Source organism: Neophocaena asiaeorientalis, unplaced genomic scaffold (assembly GCF_003031525.2).
Source record: "Neophocaena asiaeorientalis asiaeorientalis breed wild unplaced genomic scaffold, Neophocaena_asiaeorientalis_V1.1 scaffold345, whole genome shotgun sequence".
Lineage (NCBI taxonomy): Eukaryota > Metazoa > Chordata > Mammalia > Artiodactyla > Phocoenidae > Neophocaena > Neophocaena asiaeorientalis.
This window is the reverse complement of record NW_020175181.1, coordinates 145,513-160,583: the sequence shown is the minus strand read 5'-3', so window position 1 is coordinate 160,583 and position 15,071 is coordinate 145,513. Positions and strand designations below refer to the sequence as shown.

The window sequence follows — 15,071 nt, the reverse complement described above, 5'->3', positions numbered from 1 at the left end:
GCAGGCCTAGGACAGCACTTTCTGAGAAGAAGGGTAGCAGTCAGCCGTTAAACGCTGCTGAGATGTCAGGTAGGACGAGGTCTGAGGGCCTCACCGTCCAGTGGATTGAACAAATTGTTGATCTTAGAGTACGTCTGCTAGAGTGACGGGAGCAGAAGCCGCGGTGGAGGGCAGGGGAGATGAGCGAGGGGAAAGGGTTTTAAAAGGTCACCCCCTCGGGGATGGGTGAGGGGTTGTGGTGGCCAGCCTGCAGGGGCTGGTCCAGGAATCCAGGCGAGAGATGCTACAGGTCAAGAGCCTGGAGCCTTGGTCTGCTTAAGAAAACCTGGATCTCAATGTCTGCAGAGAGGAACAATTGGAAACTTGGCTCCAGGTGGCTCCCAGAGCAAAGATGAAAGAGAGTGGGGCGTAGGAGGAGGCATCCGGGGTTTCCATGGAGACCACCCTGAGCTTCCGGCTGCTCTCTGGAGAGCCTGGGATTAAGGCCTACAGCCCTGGGTGTTCCTGGTCATACGTGTTTGGCCCCTAAGAGGCCTATAAGGGTCAATCAAGGAACAAACGGAAATGAACAAAAGTAAGGAAGTATTGTGTCTTGGGTTGAGGACTGGCCTTTGGGGCAGAAAAAACAGTGTTAAAAATCTGGTCTCACCACCTGCTCTCCGTGTGATCTTGGGCAAGCTTCTAAACATTTCTGTGGTTTCTTAGAGACTGTCTTCAGAGATGTTACAGTATGAAAATGTACGGGGATTAGAATGGAGAAAATTAGGAATTTGAAAATTCTTTTTCCTCAGGTTTTCTCTTCTGGGTTCTAACAGGTTATAACCCTGCAGTTATAAAGAAGGTCCTTCCAGAATCAGGGAGAGAAGAAAGGAGTACAGGCTGGCCTGCCTCAGCCAGCAGTGCTCCGAAGAGAGGCACACAGGCGCCCCCTGGGAAACAGAGCCTGAGGTGACAAAGCTCCGCGGGGCTGTGCTTAATCCAGGCCTGGCTACGCTGATGACTGGAGCCCGGCGCAGATCTGCCTGCCCAGCCCCGCCTGGCCCAGCAGGCCCATCTGCATTGGCGCCCTGGGACAGAAGGCCGGCCCCCTCCCACTCCCAGCCCACTTGCACGGCCCTCTCCCCAGGTGATGCCCATCACAGGTAAACAGGGAGCCGGCCAAGCAAGCACACTTGTGTATCGTCATCATTACTAAGGCTATTAACACCACGTGCAGCGTGTGTGAGGGTGGATGACGGCCCAGCTCCACAGCAAGCTGGTGACGCCAGGCCACAGCCGTCTCCTGCCCCACAGCCCAAGGCCCAGAGGCCCCAGTCTGGATCAGCAGTGCGGATGGAGAGACGTCGACAGCCGGTAAGCTGCCCCGATTTGGTGGTAGAGAGGCGCTCTTCCGTCTCTGGATCCGTGGTCTGGGAGAAGCCCTCCTAGCAGGTGGTCCACTCTGAACACAGGCCAGGGAAGCATGTGGGGTCAGGCCATGAGGGGCTGCAGGAACCAGGATCCTCCCGGCATGGTCCTAAGCACGCGAGGTTCCCAGGAAAGGCCAGGAGACTGTGGTTATTCCCTTTGGATTTGAGGAACAGATCATAACTCTCAAAGGATGCAAAAGAAATGGAATAAGGGAAAGCTTAGCCACATGGCACAGTTCCCTCGGGAGCACCCCCCTCAGTGGGCAGAGGACTCTCACACCACTTCTCTCCCCAGGGCACTCGCCCGGCCCTGCCCTGGGGATCTCAGCTCTGGAAGATCCAGGGAAGAGCTTTTCCTGCGTTCCAGTGCCTACTGGCCCTGCTGGCCGACCTGTCTCCATGGGAACCCTCTTCCCAGAATGGAGATGCGGGCCCTGGTTTTTATGTTGGTATCTGCTAGTGCAGGGTCTGTGTCGAGTGTCTCTGACTTGAACCTGACCACTCCTGGGCTGTGGTAGAGAGGGCAAGCACTCCGGGTTCTACCCTGAGCAGCTGAGCAATTGGGCAAGTTACTAATCCTTTCTGGGTTTTCATTTCTTATCAGTAAAACTGGCCTAAAAATTCCATTGCTGCAAGTGGTCGGGGTGATCCAGCCCTACATGATGAATGGGGAAAGAGCCCTGGACTTGAATCAGGGAATCCAAGACCTATAGCTCAGGCCCTTAGTCACAGACTGGCCCTCCGGCTTCCTCTGCCTCGGTCTCCCCCTCTGTACAATGGGGGTGGAGGGGACTGACTAGACGGCCGCTAAGGTTCAGGTGCTCTCTGACCAGTTCTGACCTAATCCCTGCTGCTTTCCTGCCTCTGGGTGGGATCCTCCCGGGGAGGGGAAAGGAGGTCACAGCCGGGCGTCCACCAACTGGGATGGAGCAGAGCGTCCCTGTTTGGTTCTCTGGTCCCCCTGAGATGGCCTCCACAGGTTAGTGGGTACCCGGAGCCCGGGCCGTGAGGTGGTCAGGCTGGGTGGCCCGCTCAGACTCAGCGCCCAGGAGGGAATGGTCGTACTGCCAGACTCTCCAGCCCAGAGGCTGCCCTCCACCAACGCACTATCAGACTCCTTCCCGGGTTTCCCTCCGGAAGGGTGTTTAAGACCATTTCATCGGGCTCATCTCTCAGTCACGCCTGGGAGAAACTCACAGCTGCGGAGGTAGAAGACTTGGGTCAGAAGCTCCTCTTTACAACTTACTGGTTGGGTGACCTCAGTCAAGGCTTTTAAGCCTCATGAATGTAGCTGATATTAAATGAGATAATTCATTTATGAGTTTGATTAGAACATGCCTGGCACCCAGTAGGTGCTTAGCAAATGCTGTTCAAGTCTTCACCTGGGTGTAGGTGCACTAAGGTGTACAGATGGGGAAACGCATTGACGACACCCCCCAAGCCCTGCTCGGGGCGGGGGAGGGTGGGAAGGGGCCTGGGGGCTGTCTGGCTGATCATCTCAGGCTGCAGATCGCCCCACCTGCTCAGACTCTGTGTTGTGCAAATACCGCCATCTTCCGTGTGCTGGGAGGCATAAAGGTTGGGAAGCACTGGGGGGTCTGGGGGGCTCAGAGTCTGGAGATGGTGGATGAGAGAGGGGAGAGAGGGACCAACAAGCAGAACAGCGTGTGATTTGGAGGATCTCAGGGCTCATGCCGTGGGGGCTACATGCTCCCCACCTGTAAATGGTGGCCAGTTGGTGACGGTGCCCTTCTCTGCACAAAGGTTTGTGCGGGAGAGAGGTACCCTATATGCTTGAAGTAGGCAGCTCGTCTCACCCCTTCCCCAACTGCTGTTGTCCAGTTCTTCACACTGCATGTGACAACATGGAATTCATGCCATCAGTCTCACAGGCCGGGAAACCAAGATGCACGGAAGAGGAAAAGCCTGCAGGTGGTAACGGGCACCATGGCTGTTCTGGAACTGTAGCCCACACATCCTGGTGCTCAATGACTGGGCCTCTCCAGGCGCCAGAATCTGGCCCTTTCCCCATCTACTCCCTGACCTCGGAGGGAAGCTCCAGCATTTTACCCAGGGTTCCTGTGGGTTTCCTCTCTGGAGAGGCTGCCAGGTCAGTCTGACTTTGTCAGCATCCATGGCCCGTTCTGGCATCAAGCCACGTCCCAGGGACCTTTGGCTCGTCCAGAACAGCAGAGATGAAGCCCTCTTCATCCCTCAGTGCTGGGCAGGCCTGGCTCAACTGGAATCCATCATTAAACTTCATGCCCAACCCCCAGCCTAGGCCAATTAATTCAGAAGGTCCAAGGGTAAAGCCCAGGCACAGGTATTTTTCTTGAAAGCTCTCCAGGTGATTCCAATGTGCAAGCCAGGCTTGAGAACCAAGGAGCTGGGAGAATAATCGTGTGACCTTGGGGAAGACCATGGGCTGTGAGCTTCAATGTTGCTTCTCCATTATTTTTTCCCATCGTGCTTCATGGTATTAGAGCATCCTGCCTGTCTCTTTCTCCTCAGTGTTCTGTCCTAAAACATGATGTGTATCCCTTTCATCTTTTCTGTTCTGTTGAGCTGATCTTTTTATAGTAGTCTTGGTCTCTTTCCTTTTTATTCTGACTTTCGTTCATTTATTTATTCATCCAACATTGAATGAATGCCTGCTATGACAGGCAATGTGCCAGCCACGGGGGACATAGCAAAGAACAAGGAGGACAGGTCTCGTGGAGTGTATGTTCTACTGGGATTTGCCCTGTCCTTTTTTTTTTATTACTAATGCTGTGATATTTGAAAATTGTATTTTTTCTAGACATGCATTGCTGGTCCCTTCTTCATTTTGTCTCTTACTTTTTCATTCCTTAATTAAACTCTTATCATTGGTATATTGATTATAAGAAAATCCACTGCCCCAGGGAAGCTAAATCTGCTCAGTTACTTGCACTGGACAGTTGTTTGCCCATGTGTGTGTGTGTGTGTGTGTGTGTGTACATCCAGGCTTGTGTTTTGTATCCACAGGAACATCTAGGTAACATTCAGGTTTGGAGATGCCTAATCCAAGCCTCTTTTCCCTTCTGTGGCTGGGAAGGGCTTGGAGAACACAGGCTTGGTTAAACCAGTTGTCTCTGCCTTTGGAGAAGAGTTAGCCAACGAATGAGGATTTGTTGAGGGCCTCGTATGTGCAGGACACCGAGCTAGGTGCTCCGGTGGGGAGGGGTTCCAGGGGTGCCAAGACGACAGGAAGAGAAAGGCCCAACTTCTCCCTCAGGAGGCCTACCAGGATCCTGCGACTTAGTTCCATGCAGGAATGAGTGACACGAGGCCGTCATGGTGAGGGCCAGTAGGTGCTTCAGAAAAGCTGAAACTGGGGCAGACAATTCTCAGGACATGAGTGGCATCCGTGCAGATTATTCTGAAATTGACACCCCTGGTTCCACCCCTGCCACAGTTCTGGTGTGTACCCTTCCTCTTCTAGCCATGGGTCTTTTGTAAGATAGGCACCAGTGGGTACTTGTCCTAAATGACAGGCACACATTCTACCACATTGGCAGAGCTCACCCAGGAGCCAGGGATTAGGTTTTCCTTTGTTGAAAGAAGAGAACAATTTTATTTACTACTGCTCACAACCATTAAAAAGACCCACAGGCATCACTTCTAGCTCCCAGTACATGGGCATTTGGTGTAGCTGCATCCTTCACCAGAGGGAAAAGCAAATCTGTTTCCTTTTTCTCAAAGTCTAAGGATTTCCTTATGGATCTGATCTACTACTCTCTGAGGTAGTGGTTTTCTTTTTTTCTTTTTCTTTTTCACTGTGACCCATGTTTAGAAATACATATTGTATCACCACATGTAGCTGAAATGAAAGTTTCTCAAAACATTACTTTAAATTCATGGGATAATAATGGGTTGTTACCCCCAGTTTGAAGAATACTCTTCTAACGCCAGTGCCCCTTTAATCCGCAGAGGCCCTGTGGCCAAGGCTTGGTCTAGCCCCGCCTTGTGGTTTCTTGGACAACAGCACACTCTCAGCTTTTTCAGTCACTAAGATGCCTTCTGACCAAGGCACGGACTGCCATCCCTAAAAGATTTGAATTCATGGGCCTGTGCCTTTCGCAAAAGGAACACCTGCTGATTGTTGCTAAAGTCTGAAGTGAAGCATCTTACCTTCTCTAGGACGTGTTCTCGTAGGACATTTTAGTAGCAAAAATCAGAGAAGCTTATAAGCTTTCGGAGTTTGCCTCTGGCTTTTGACAAGTCCTTTGTCCATTGTTTTCACAGCTGCGAATATATCACATAGGTCTTCAGTGCTAATTAAGCTAACACCTAACGAGCACACCAGAGGCTGACAAGAATGCCCAAAAAATGTTATTCCCCCACTGCCTCACAGGTGATGAGAATTCCTTGATGCACTGACAGGACTCAAAGATTTTTTTATCTAAGAGAGACTTCAGTCTGTACTATATAAAAATGCTTCACACAGGTTAAATATGTGTTTAAGTCATTTCTCAATTTTTCTAAATGGAAAAGAGGTGAGAAGTTGGTATGTGTGCCAGTCCAGCTGGGCCATAATGGTCATGTAGAGAAGCAGTAAGAGACGGAAAGGAATACACAGACTGCAGAGCTAGGCTATTTCTGCCCATTTCCCATCACGCTTCCCACCCCACCTCCAACTGGCTTAAGCATGAGTGGGGACCTATGAACACCCATTCAGTCCAAGTAGGTTCAGGGATGCTCCTCAAAGCTGTTGGTGGCCTGGAGCTGAGTGGACTCCTGACATCCTTGTAGCAGGACAGCAGCTTTGGGTCTCTCATTGAGCTTTGTGGGAAGTTTGGTGAAGATACCAAGCGTCAGATGCTCAGAAGCATCTATGTCCAAATGGCCCCTGCACATACGCCTTGGGTTTACTTCTTCTTCCTTCTCTGCCTTGTGTGCCGCCCTCTGCCAGGCTCCAGGACCAGCCGATGGTCAGCTGGTCAAGTTGTATCAGTGCCTCCACACTCTTGGTGTGACCTGAGACCTCCGTGCAGCCCTGAGGCTGAGCCTTAGGCCCAGCTAAACCAGTGGTCACCCACAAGCCACATTTTTCTGAGCAGGTGAAAAACGAAAACACCACTTAATATCTGGAAGCCAGAAACAAGGGGCCGCCCACTTAGTCTTCGCTTTATACTTAAGAGAACCCAACTATGATTTTAAACATTTGAGAAAAGTGTCAGCAGATCAAGATCTGAGGTTGGGTGATAGAAACCAGCTCCAGACTCCTAGCTAGATCTCAGAAGTCAGGCTCTCAGCCTTGCTGCCATAAGGGTCACCAAAATGCAAGGATGATTTAAATATATTTGTTCTATTAACTAAAGGCCATTGTTCCTTGATACTTGTGGGAAAAAAATTCAACTTTACCCCCTCAAGGCTTGTCACCCAGGCTTTAAACTCCAGCGCCATCTGCCCAGTTTGGACCCAGCCCAGCATTCTGACTTCGTTTGCCCAAAGGAAACTTCTAGTTCTATCAGATGAGTTCCATGGCTCACCTGTCTGGCTAACATCTGTCAATTCAACATGCAGACACAATAAATGTGTGGCACACACTTCAGCCCAACACTCCCAGCCACCCCGGCTCTAGGCGCAGGGCTCGGAAAAAACCTCTCTGTGCCATGGAGACTAGGGAACCCAGAGGCACTCCTGAGACACTGTGGGAACACATTGCCCACTAGAGATCTCACATTCGGAGATGGCTGGTTTATAGTTGTTACAGAGTACTTTCACTTCTTTCATGGCGTTTAGTTCCGTAGCTTACAGCGGAAAAGCTGAGGCTAACCTAAGGGATGCCCCCCAAGCTCTGATGGCTGTGGCCGACCTGGGATTCCAGCCCAGTGCCAGCAATTTCCAGTCCCCCGACGCTAGCAATTTCTGGGCACTCACCATCCTGGAAGGCCATGCGAAGGGGGCTGTGTGGTCCTGGTCTTCTGGTGCCTTTGTCTAGAACATGCCACCCATCTTTGACCCATCTACCTTGAGAAGTCGTCTACCTAAATGTTAATATTTATCATTTACAGCTGGTCACTGCCCTGTCAAAGGTGAAGACAGTAAAATTTATGACAGGCGTCCTATCAGACAACAGAGGAGCATAAAAGGAGAAGGAAGAGTGATAGCCCATCGGTCCGCGGACGTCTGGAGGGTTCCAGCATGGGGCTGCGGCCACGCACTTTCCTCCTGGGGCTGCTGCTGCTGCTGCTGGGGCGAGGTAAGTCTGCCTTTTGCTCGGAGGGCAACCAGTGGGTCAGCCCTGCTGGTGTCCCATGTTGCTTCGGCACAGAGCTTGGGAGAGGAATTTTCAGTGAGCACAAAACGCACAGGTGAGAATAGGCAGGCTGCAGTGCTGAGCTTAAGTGCCCACAGCTGTGGGCGATGGGCAGGTCTTAGGACAGGTGAGAAGTGTGGGCGGGCAACAGCCCCGTGGTGGGGAAGCAAAAAGCCATAGGTGTAGGAGTCGTGAAGACGCGGATTCTAGTGCTCTGTGCTGCGTGGCCTTGGGCAAGTCCTACCTCCCTGGACCTTGATTCTTAACATGGAAAAGTACCACTATGACCACTAATGGTAAGCACATTTTGATCATTACATGGGCCTTGTTCGTTTTTGCTGAAAGGGCAGAGGAAGGCAGATTTGAGGATGATGAATTCTACAGGATTGCACCGCGTTCTTCAGTACTACTGACTCTGACTGAAACGAGTGGGCTCCAAGCCAGGGCTTTGGATTTCTTCTGAGCTAATGGTTAAAAGACAGTGCCTCTGTCCCTCTTCTCCCAGCCCCTGGCTCTACCTTCCTCCCTTTGTTCAGAAAGGCGGGATCTTTTAAACCGAAGAGGGCCTTAAAGATGATTTTTTCTTTTTTTTTTTTGCGGTACGCGGGCCTCTCACCGTTGCGGCCTCTCCCGTTGCAGAGCACAGGCTCCGGACGCGCAGGCCCAGCGGCCATGGCTCACAGGCCCAGACGCTCCGCGGCATGTGGGATCCTCCCAGACCGGGGCACGAACCCGCCTCCCCTGTATCGGCAGGCGGACTCTCAACCACTGCACCGCCAGGGAAGTCCCTTAAAGATGATTTTTTAACTGTCTCCAAATGAGAGGCCTGGGCCCAGAGTCAGAAAGCTCTTGCCCTGGAGCCCGCAGAGGGAGAGGAGGAGGCAGGGACAGAGGCCGGGGCCTGGCTGGGGTCCAAGCGCTGCTTCGGCTACCTACCTGGGACATGTCGGTCGCCCTCTCTGAGTCGCTGGGTGGGATGCGAGGCCAGAGAGAATGATAGTGCCTGCTCTGCTTCCTACACTGGGTGACTGCATTTTCCTGATTACTCCTGAGGCTTAGGAATCTTTATGTTTATGGACCATTTGAATTCTTCTTTCATGCAGTGACTGTTCTAGTGTGTTTCCCGTTTTCTTCAACAGGTTGTCCTTTTTCCCACTGATTTCTTTTCAGTTTTTCATATGGGCTGTGCACTTGCTATTTGTTGGTATAACCAGCAAGTACCTTCTGAAGCGTCTTTCATTCTCTTTATGGAGACTTTAAGTGAACAGACTTCCTAATCTGGGGGGGAAGTAAAGGGAGACCAGCCAAATGAGAACAAACGGAGGCATGTATTCCAAGGTTGCTATGGTAAAAGCTGCTATCATTTGCGTTTGGCAGAGACTCCGAGGCAGGCAGGGGAGTGGGAAAGCTGACGACGGAAGAGGGGAAGGCTTCAGGGCTGCTCTGACTGGCGGCTGTTGCCAGGGGGAAGCTAGCTGCAGGTGGCTAACTAGAAACCAGGCATCTTAAATGATTCGTTTGGGAAACATACGTGGCTTTCTCTGGTTGGTCCTGAGTTGGAAGCAGGGACAAAAGTTGGGGAGCTGCAGACACGGGCCAAGTCCTGACTGTTCTAGGCTGATTCCTTGCCCGTCTACTGCAGATGTGTGGGTCACAGTTGTATTGTCATCTATGGTCTGGCCATTGTCTGTCTGTATACTGTCTGTCCGTTTCTAAAGTTTTTTTAATCTTTTCTCGTTTGTGCTCTTTGTGTCTTCTTTAAGAACTTCTCTCTGGCCTCAGGGTCATGAAGATATTATTCTACATTTCCTTCCAAAAACTTTATAAATTGCTTTTCTCACTGGGTCTTTTTAAAGACATCTGGGATTGATTTTGGTGACTACTGTAAGAGGAGAACCTAGTTTTATATGTTTTTTCATGAAGATACCTGGTTGTCTCAGCACCATTTATTGAAAAGTCAGTTCCTTCCTCACCATTCTGAAGAGCCTCCTCAGTTCATATATAAAGGACTCATGTGCGTGCATCTGTTTTAAAACTCTGTTTTGATTTATTTGTCCCATTGTCTATCCCTGTGCCAGTAGCACATTATCTTAATTCTATAGTTTTGTACTAAGCTTTATTATTTGTGAGAAACAAGTCTTTCTGTTTTTTCTTCTTTTTTTTTTTTTTTTTTTTTTTGCGGTACGCGGGCCTCTCACCACTGTGGCCTCTCCTGCTGTGGAGCACAGGCTCCGGACGCGCAGGCTCAGCGGCCATGGCTCACGGGCCCAGCCGCTCCGCGGCACGCGGGATCCTCCCAGACCGGGGCACGAACCCGCGTCCCCTGCATCGGCAGGCGGACTGTCAACCACTGCGCCACCAGGGAAGACCTTTTCTTCTTCTTTAGAAGTGACTTGGCTTTGAACTTTCACATAAATTTTACTATTTGTCAATTTCTATCCCCCAAAAACAAACCTGTTGGGCTTTTGATAGAAATTGCTTTTAAATCTGTGACTCAAGTAGGGGAAAACAGACATCTTTACAATATTGGGTCTTCCAAATCATGAGCTTATAATTAGACCTTTAATGCCTCTTAATGCTTTATAGTTTTCTCTGAGGTCTTGCATATGTTTTGTTAAATTTATTCTTAGGTATCTAATACTTTTGGTGTATGATAAATGGAATGTTAAATTGTCATTTTGAAAATGTTATTGGTATAAAAAAAATTTTTTAATTTTGTACCCAATTAAACTCTTATAAATTTTAGTAAGTTATCTGTATTTTCTTTTGAATTTTCTGTATATACAGTCCTGCCAGTGATGACAGTCTGGTCGCTCTCTTTTCAGCCTGTGTGCCTTTTCTTTCTTTTGCCTTACTGTGCTGGCTGGTGCCTTCACTACAACTGTTCATAGCAGTGACGGTTGGACGCACTCTTGTCTTATTCCCAAGTTCAAAAGGAAAGTGTTTAATGTTTCGTCAGTAAGTGTGGTGTTTGCTACAGGCTTTTCTGTAGATGCTCTTTATGAGACTAAGAAAGTTCTATTTTATTCCTAATTTGCTAAGCGGTTTTAAAAAAAAAATCATAAGTGGGCGCTGAATAAATTTTTCTGCACTTATTTAGATGATTGTATGATTTACTCTAATCTGCTAATATGGTGAATTGTTAATTGACTTTTTATTATTTTGTTCATATTTTTCAGTCATTGCTTGTTAAATTCACCAAAGACTGCACATTGCATTTACTTGTGCTGCCTCTTTAAACCCTTTTAATCTAGAGTAGTTCTTTAGCCTTTTTTTCCCCTTTCTTTCTTTTGTGTGTGTGTGTGTGTGTGTCCTTGAAAATTTGAGGCTGGCTTTTTTTGTGCCCACTGCAGTTTGGATTGGTCCAAACAGTTTCTTTGTTGCTAGAGTCAGATTAAACTCTTCAGGTAGAAATACAATGTAGATCATGTTGTGTCCTTGATGTGTAACATTCAGCGGTGCATGTGACGTTAGCAAATATTTTCATTGGTGATGTTAAATTTGATAATTTGGTCAAGGTGGTGTCTGCCAGATTTCTCCCTTGTAAAGGTACCTCCCCCCATGTGATTTATAAGTTGTCTGTAGGGAGATACTGTGATACTGATTGACTGTTCTTATACCCAATGGTTTTTAGCATCCATTGATGATTCTTGACTGAATTATTACCATGGTGAGTGTAAGATGGTGATTTTAAAATGGCTATCATTCCTCCTACTATTGTTAGTTGGCATTCCTCCATAAAATAAAATTCTCTTCTCTGCCCCGCTCTTTTTAGGTTTTATCTTTCTAATATAAAATGGACATATGGATTCTTTTATTAATCAGTATATTATAACCCAGTCCTGTCATTACTCATTTTGATGCTCAAGTTATTGGCCAGTGAGAGCCACTTCAAGCTGACTCCTGTTTCCCCATCAATTTTTAAGGACTTTTTAGCTTTATGGAACAAGTTATTCCAGGCTAATCTTCTATTTTCCCTATCTCACCATGCAATTAGCAACGTCTTTAAGGTGCCAATTGATAGGGGATTTTATTTAGAAACCAAGATCGAGATGCCAGGGGTGTTCATTGCTTCTGGAGTGTCATTATGTCTAAGTTCTCTCAGTGGACAGAGCCAAGAAATATTTTCTTTTTAATGAGATAAATTTATACAGATATCTCTTAATTTTAGTTAGAATTAGGCTTTTATCTCCTTCCTCTATTCCTGATTTGTATTGTCCTTATCCCACAGTGTAAGCTGAGGTTACAAAAATATTGATAAATTTATTCATTTGCTGAATCCTACAATACATCCAACACAATATTAGAATTACTGGAACAATAACACCACCACAAACAAAGTTCGAAATCTCTTTGTGGTTCTTTTGTCCTTAGAATATGTCCCACGCAGGGTATATAATCAAAATACTTTGATCAAAATCACTTGTTTTAACTCTTTTTCTTTTGTTCTCTCTGTGTGGTTATGTTATGTATTTGACATATAGTTAAATTTGCCTCTGTTTCTATTCACTTATAAAGTTTCTCCCATTCCTGATTTTACTTTAGTTTTTGAATATATAAAGCATTAACAGGGTTCAAAAGTCAAAACTGTGTGAAAAGATATACCCAGAGAAGTGTCATTCCCATCCCTATCCCATCCATCCCATTTCCACCTATCCCTGTCGGTAACCAATTTCATTATTGTCATATCCTTTCTATGTTTCTTTTTGCAAATATATATTCTATATTTTCTTCCTTCTTGCACAAAGGTAATCTACTATAAACTTCTTTTTCATCTTGATTTCTTTCACTTAATGATATATCCTGAAATTACATTATATCTGTTCAGAAATCTTTTTTATTTTTTTTCCAGCTGTAGGATATTCCATTATGTACCATATCTATTCAACCAGTCTCCCAATATGCACATTAGATTGTTTCCAGTATTTTGCTACTTTAAGTAATGCTGTCATGAACAATTGTGTACATATGTCTTATTCATGTTGTTGGAGGGAGAGCTTAGGGTAAGTTCCTAGAACTGGGATTTCTGGGTCAAAGGATAAATACACATATAGTTTTGTTAGATATTACCAAATTTCCCCCCAACCGTAGGGATTATACCATTTTACATTCCCATTGGCAATATATATGAAAATGCCTACTTCTCCACAGCTTGACAATAGAGTGTATTGTCAGGACTTAGAATTTTTGCAAATGTCACAGATGAGAAGTAGTATTTTAGTTTTAAATTCTCTGATTGCAAAGGCAGTTGTCTTTTTTTTTTTTTTTTTAAAGACCATGTGGTCTCAGGTTCCAAACTGCAATGAAAAAGGGTAAGTTCCAAAAGCATCAACACTGGGCTTCCCTGGTGGCGCAGTGGTTGAGAGTCCCCCAGCCGATGCAGGGGACACGGCTTTGTGCCCCGGTCTGGGAAGATCCCACATGCCACGGAGCGGCTAGGCCTGTGAGCCATGGCCGCTGAGCCTGCGCGTCCAGAGCCTGTGCTCCACAACGGGAGAGGCCACAACAGTGAGAGGCCCACGTACTGCAAAAGCATCAACACTTCTCAAGTCTCATGCTTGCATCATCTTTGATAATGTCCCATTGACCAAAGCAATTCATATGGCCAACTGCAGGTTTAAGGGGTAGAGAAATAGTCTTGTTGGGAGGAGCAGCAATGTTATACTGCAAAGCGACATACATTCAAGGATAGGAGAGATTTGTGGCCATTTTGCAATGTACTTCACCTACCTTCATTGCCCTTGTTTTCCAGGATTTCATAACTATTTTTGCATGTTTATTTTTCTATATGAATTTTAGAAACAATTCGCCTAGCTTTAGGGAAAAAAAAGATATTGGTATTTTTATTGGAATTGCCGTAAATTTGCAAAATAGAGAGAAATAGGCCACTGTATCTTCTAACCAAGCCAGGTCATATATTGATGTATATGAAGGCTTTTAGTTTTTGCTATGTTAATTTTATACTTTCTATCTCGCTAAATTATTTCATTGTTTGAATTAGTTTTATCATTGATTCTCTAGAGTTTTCATGGTTAGTCCCACATTATCAACGAATAGAGATATTTTTCCTTTTTCTGCCTTTACTTCTTTTCTTTCCTGATTGCATTGTCTAATACTCCAATACAATGTTAAATAGCAAGGGTGATAGTGGGGATTCTCACCTTGTTCCTGATCTTAGTAGGAAACAAATTTTCCCTGTTCAGTTAGATGATGGACTTTGGGAATCATACATACATACGTACACATGTATGTGTGTTTTGTGTGTTCACATTAAAGAAGTATCCACAAATTTGTGTTTTCTTGAGTGTTTTTATTTTTATCAGGAATGAACGTTAAAGTTTGTTGAAGGTCTTTTTGGCATCTATGGAAATAAGTGTATTTTTTTTTCCTTTTAGATTTATTATTAGGTTGAATGGTTTGCTAATGTTGAATCATCCATACATTCCTGGAATAGAATCAAGTTGGTCACAGTGTATTTTGTTTTTATATACTGCTGGATTTGGTTTGCTAACATTTGCTTAGGATTTTTTTCCCTTATATGTTCAGGAATGAGATTGAACTATAACTTTCCTTTCTCTCACTACTGTTGGATTTTGATACCAATGTTAAACATTCTCATAAAATAAATTTGAGAGTGTTCCTATTTTTCTCTTTTCTAGAATAGTTTTTAATGATGGAATTTTTTTTTCCTTTAATTGGTAGTAGAACTCACCAATAAGACCATTTAGGCCTGAAATATTATTTTTTGGTGGACTTTTGACTACTGACTCAATTTTTTAATGGTTATAGAATTATTCATATTTACTTCTTAAGTAAGTCTTGGAAAGTTTTATGTTTCACATTTACTTACACACAATTCAGTGAGTCTGCAGTTTGGGATGACTTCAGGGATCTTGTCTCTGTTCCACATAGTGTCGTCTGGGATTGAATTGGAGAGTCTAAAATGCCGTATCAGGGGACTTGGTACTGGGGTGCCTTGGTGCCCCTCCACACAGCCTTTATCTCTACATGAAAAGCCTGGGATTCCTTACCTTGAGACTCAGCGTCCAAAAAGAGCAAAATTGGAAGCCACAAGGCCTTTTAATGCATAGACTCAAGAATAATTTCTGCTGCTTCTGTTGGTAAATGCAAGTTTCAAGGCCAGTGTAGATTCAAGGGGAAGGAAATAGACTTCACTTCTTAAGGGGGGAAGAGTGGCAAAAGTCATATTGCAAAAGTGCATACAGGATGGAAGGAAATGCCATGGCCATCTTTGGAAAAATATACAGTCTATGTTGTATATGTGTTTCCTAGTTCATTCATTTTTGTGTTAATCTTACTCAACATTTGTAGTGTATCTTGAATCTGTGGCTTAATATCTTTCATCAGTTTTGAAAATT

At 45.9% G+C, this 15,071-nt stretch overlaps 1 protein-coding gene across 1 annotated transcript in view; it reads left to right on the top strand.

Moving 5' to 3' along the window:
• Positions 1–1,238: 1,238 nt before the first annotated feature.
• PLB1 (phospholipase B1) overlaps positions 1,239–15,071 on the top strand; it is a 134,232-nt gene continuing 120,399 nt past the window's right edge. Inside the window, exons 1-2 of the mRNA XM_024764469.1 lie at positions 1,239–1,353; positions 7,448–7,635. Coding sequence (XP_024620237.1) covers positions 7,578–7,635 — 58 coding nt within the window. The 5' untranslated portion in view covers positions 1,239–1,353; positions 7,448–7,577. The remainder of the gene's footprint in view (positions 1,354–7,447; positions 7,636–15,071) is intronic.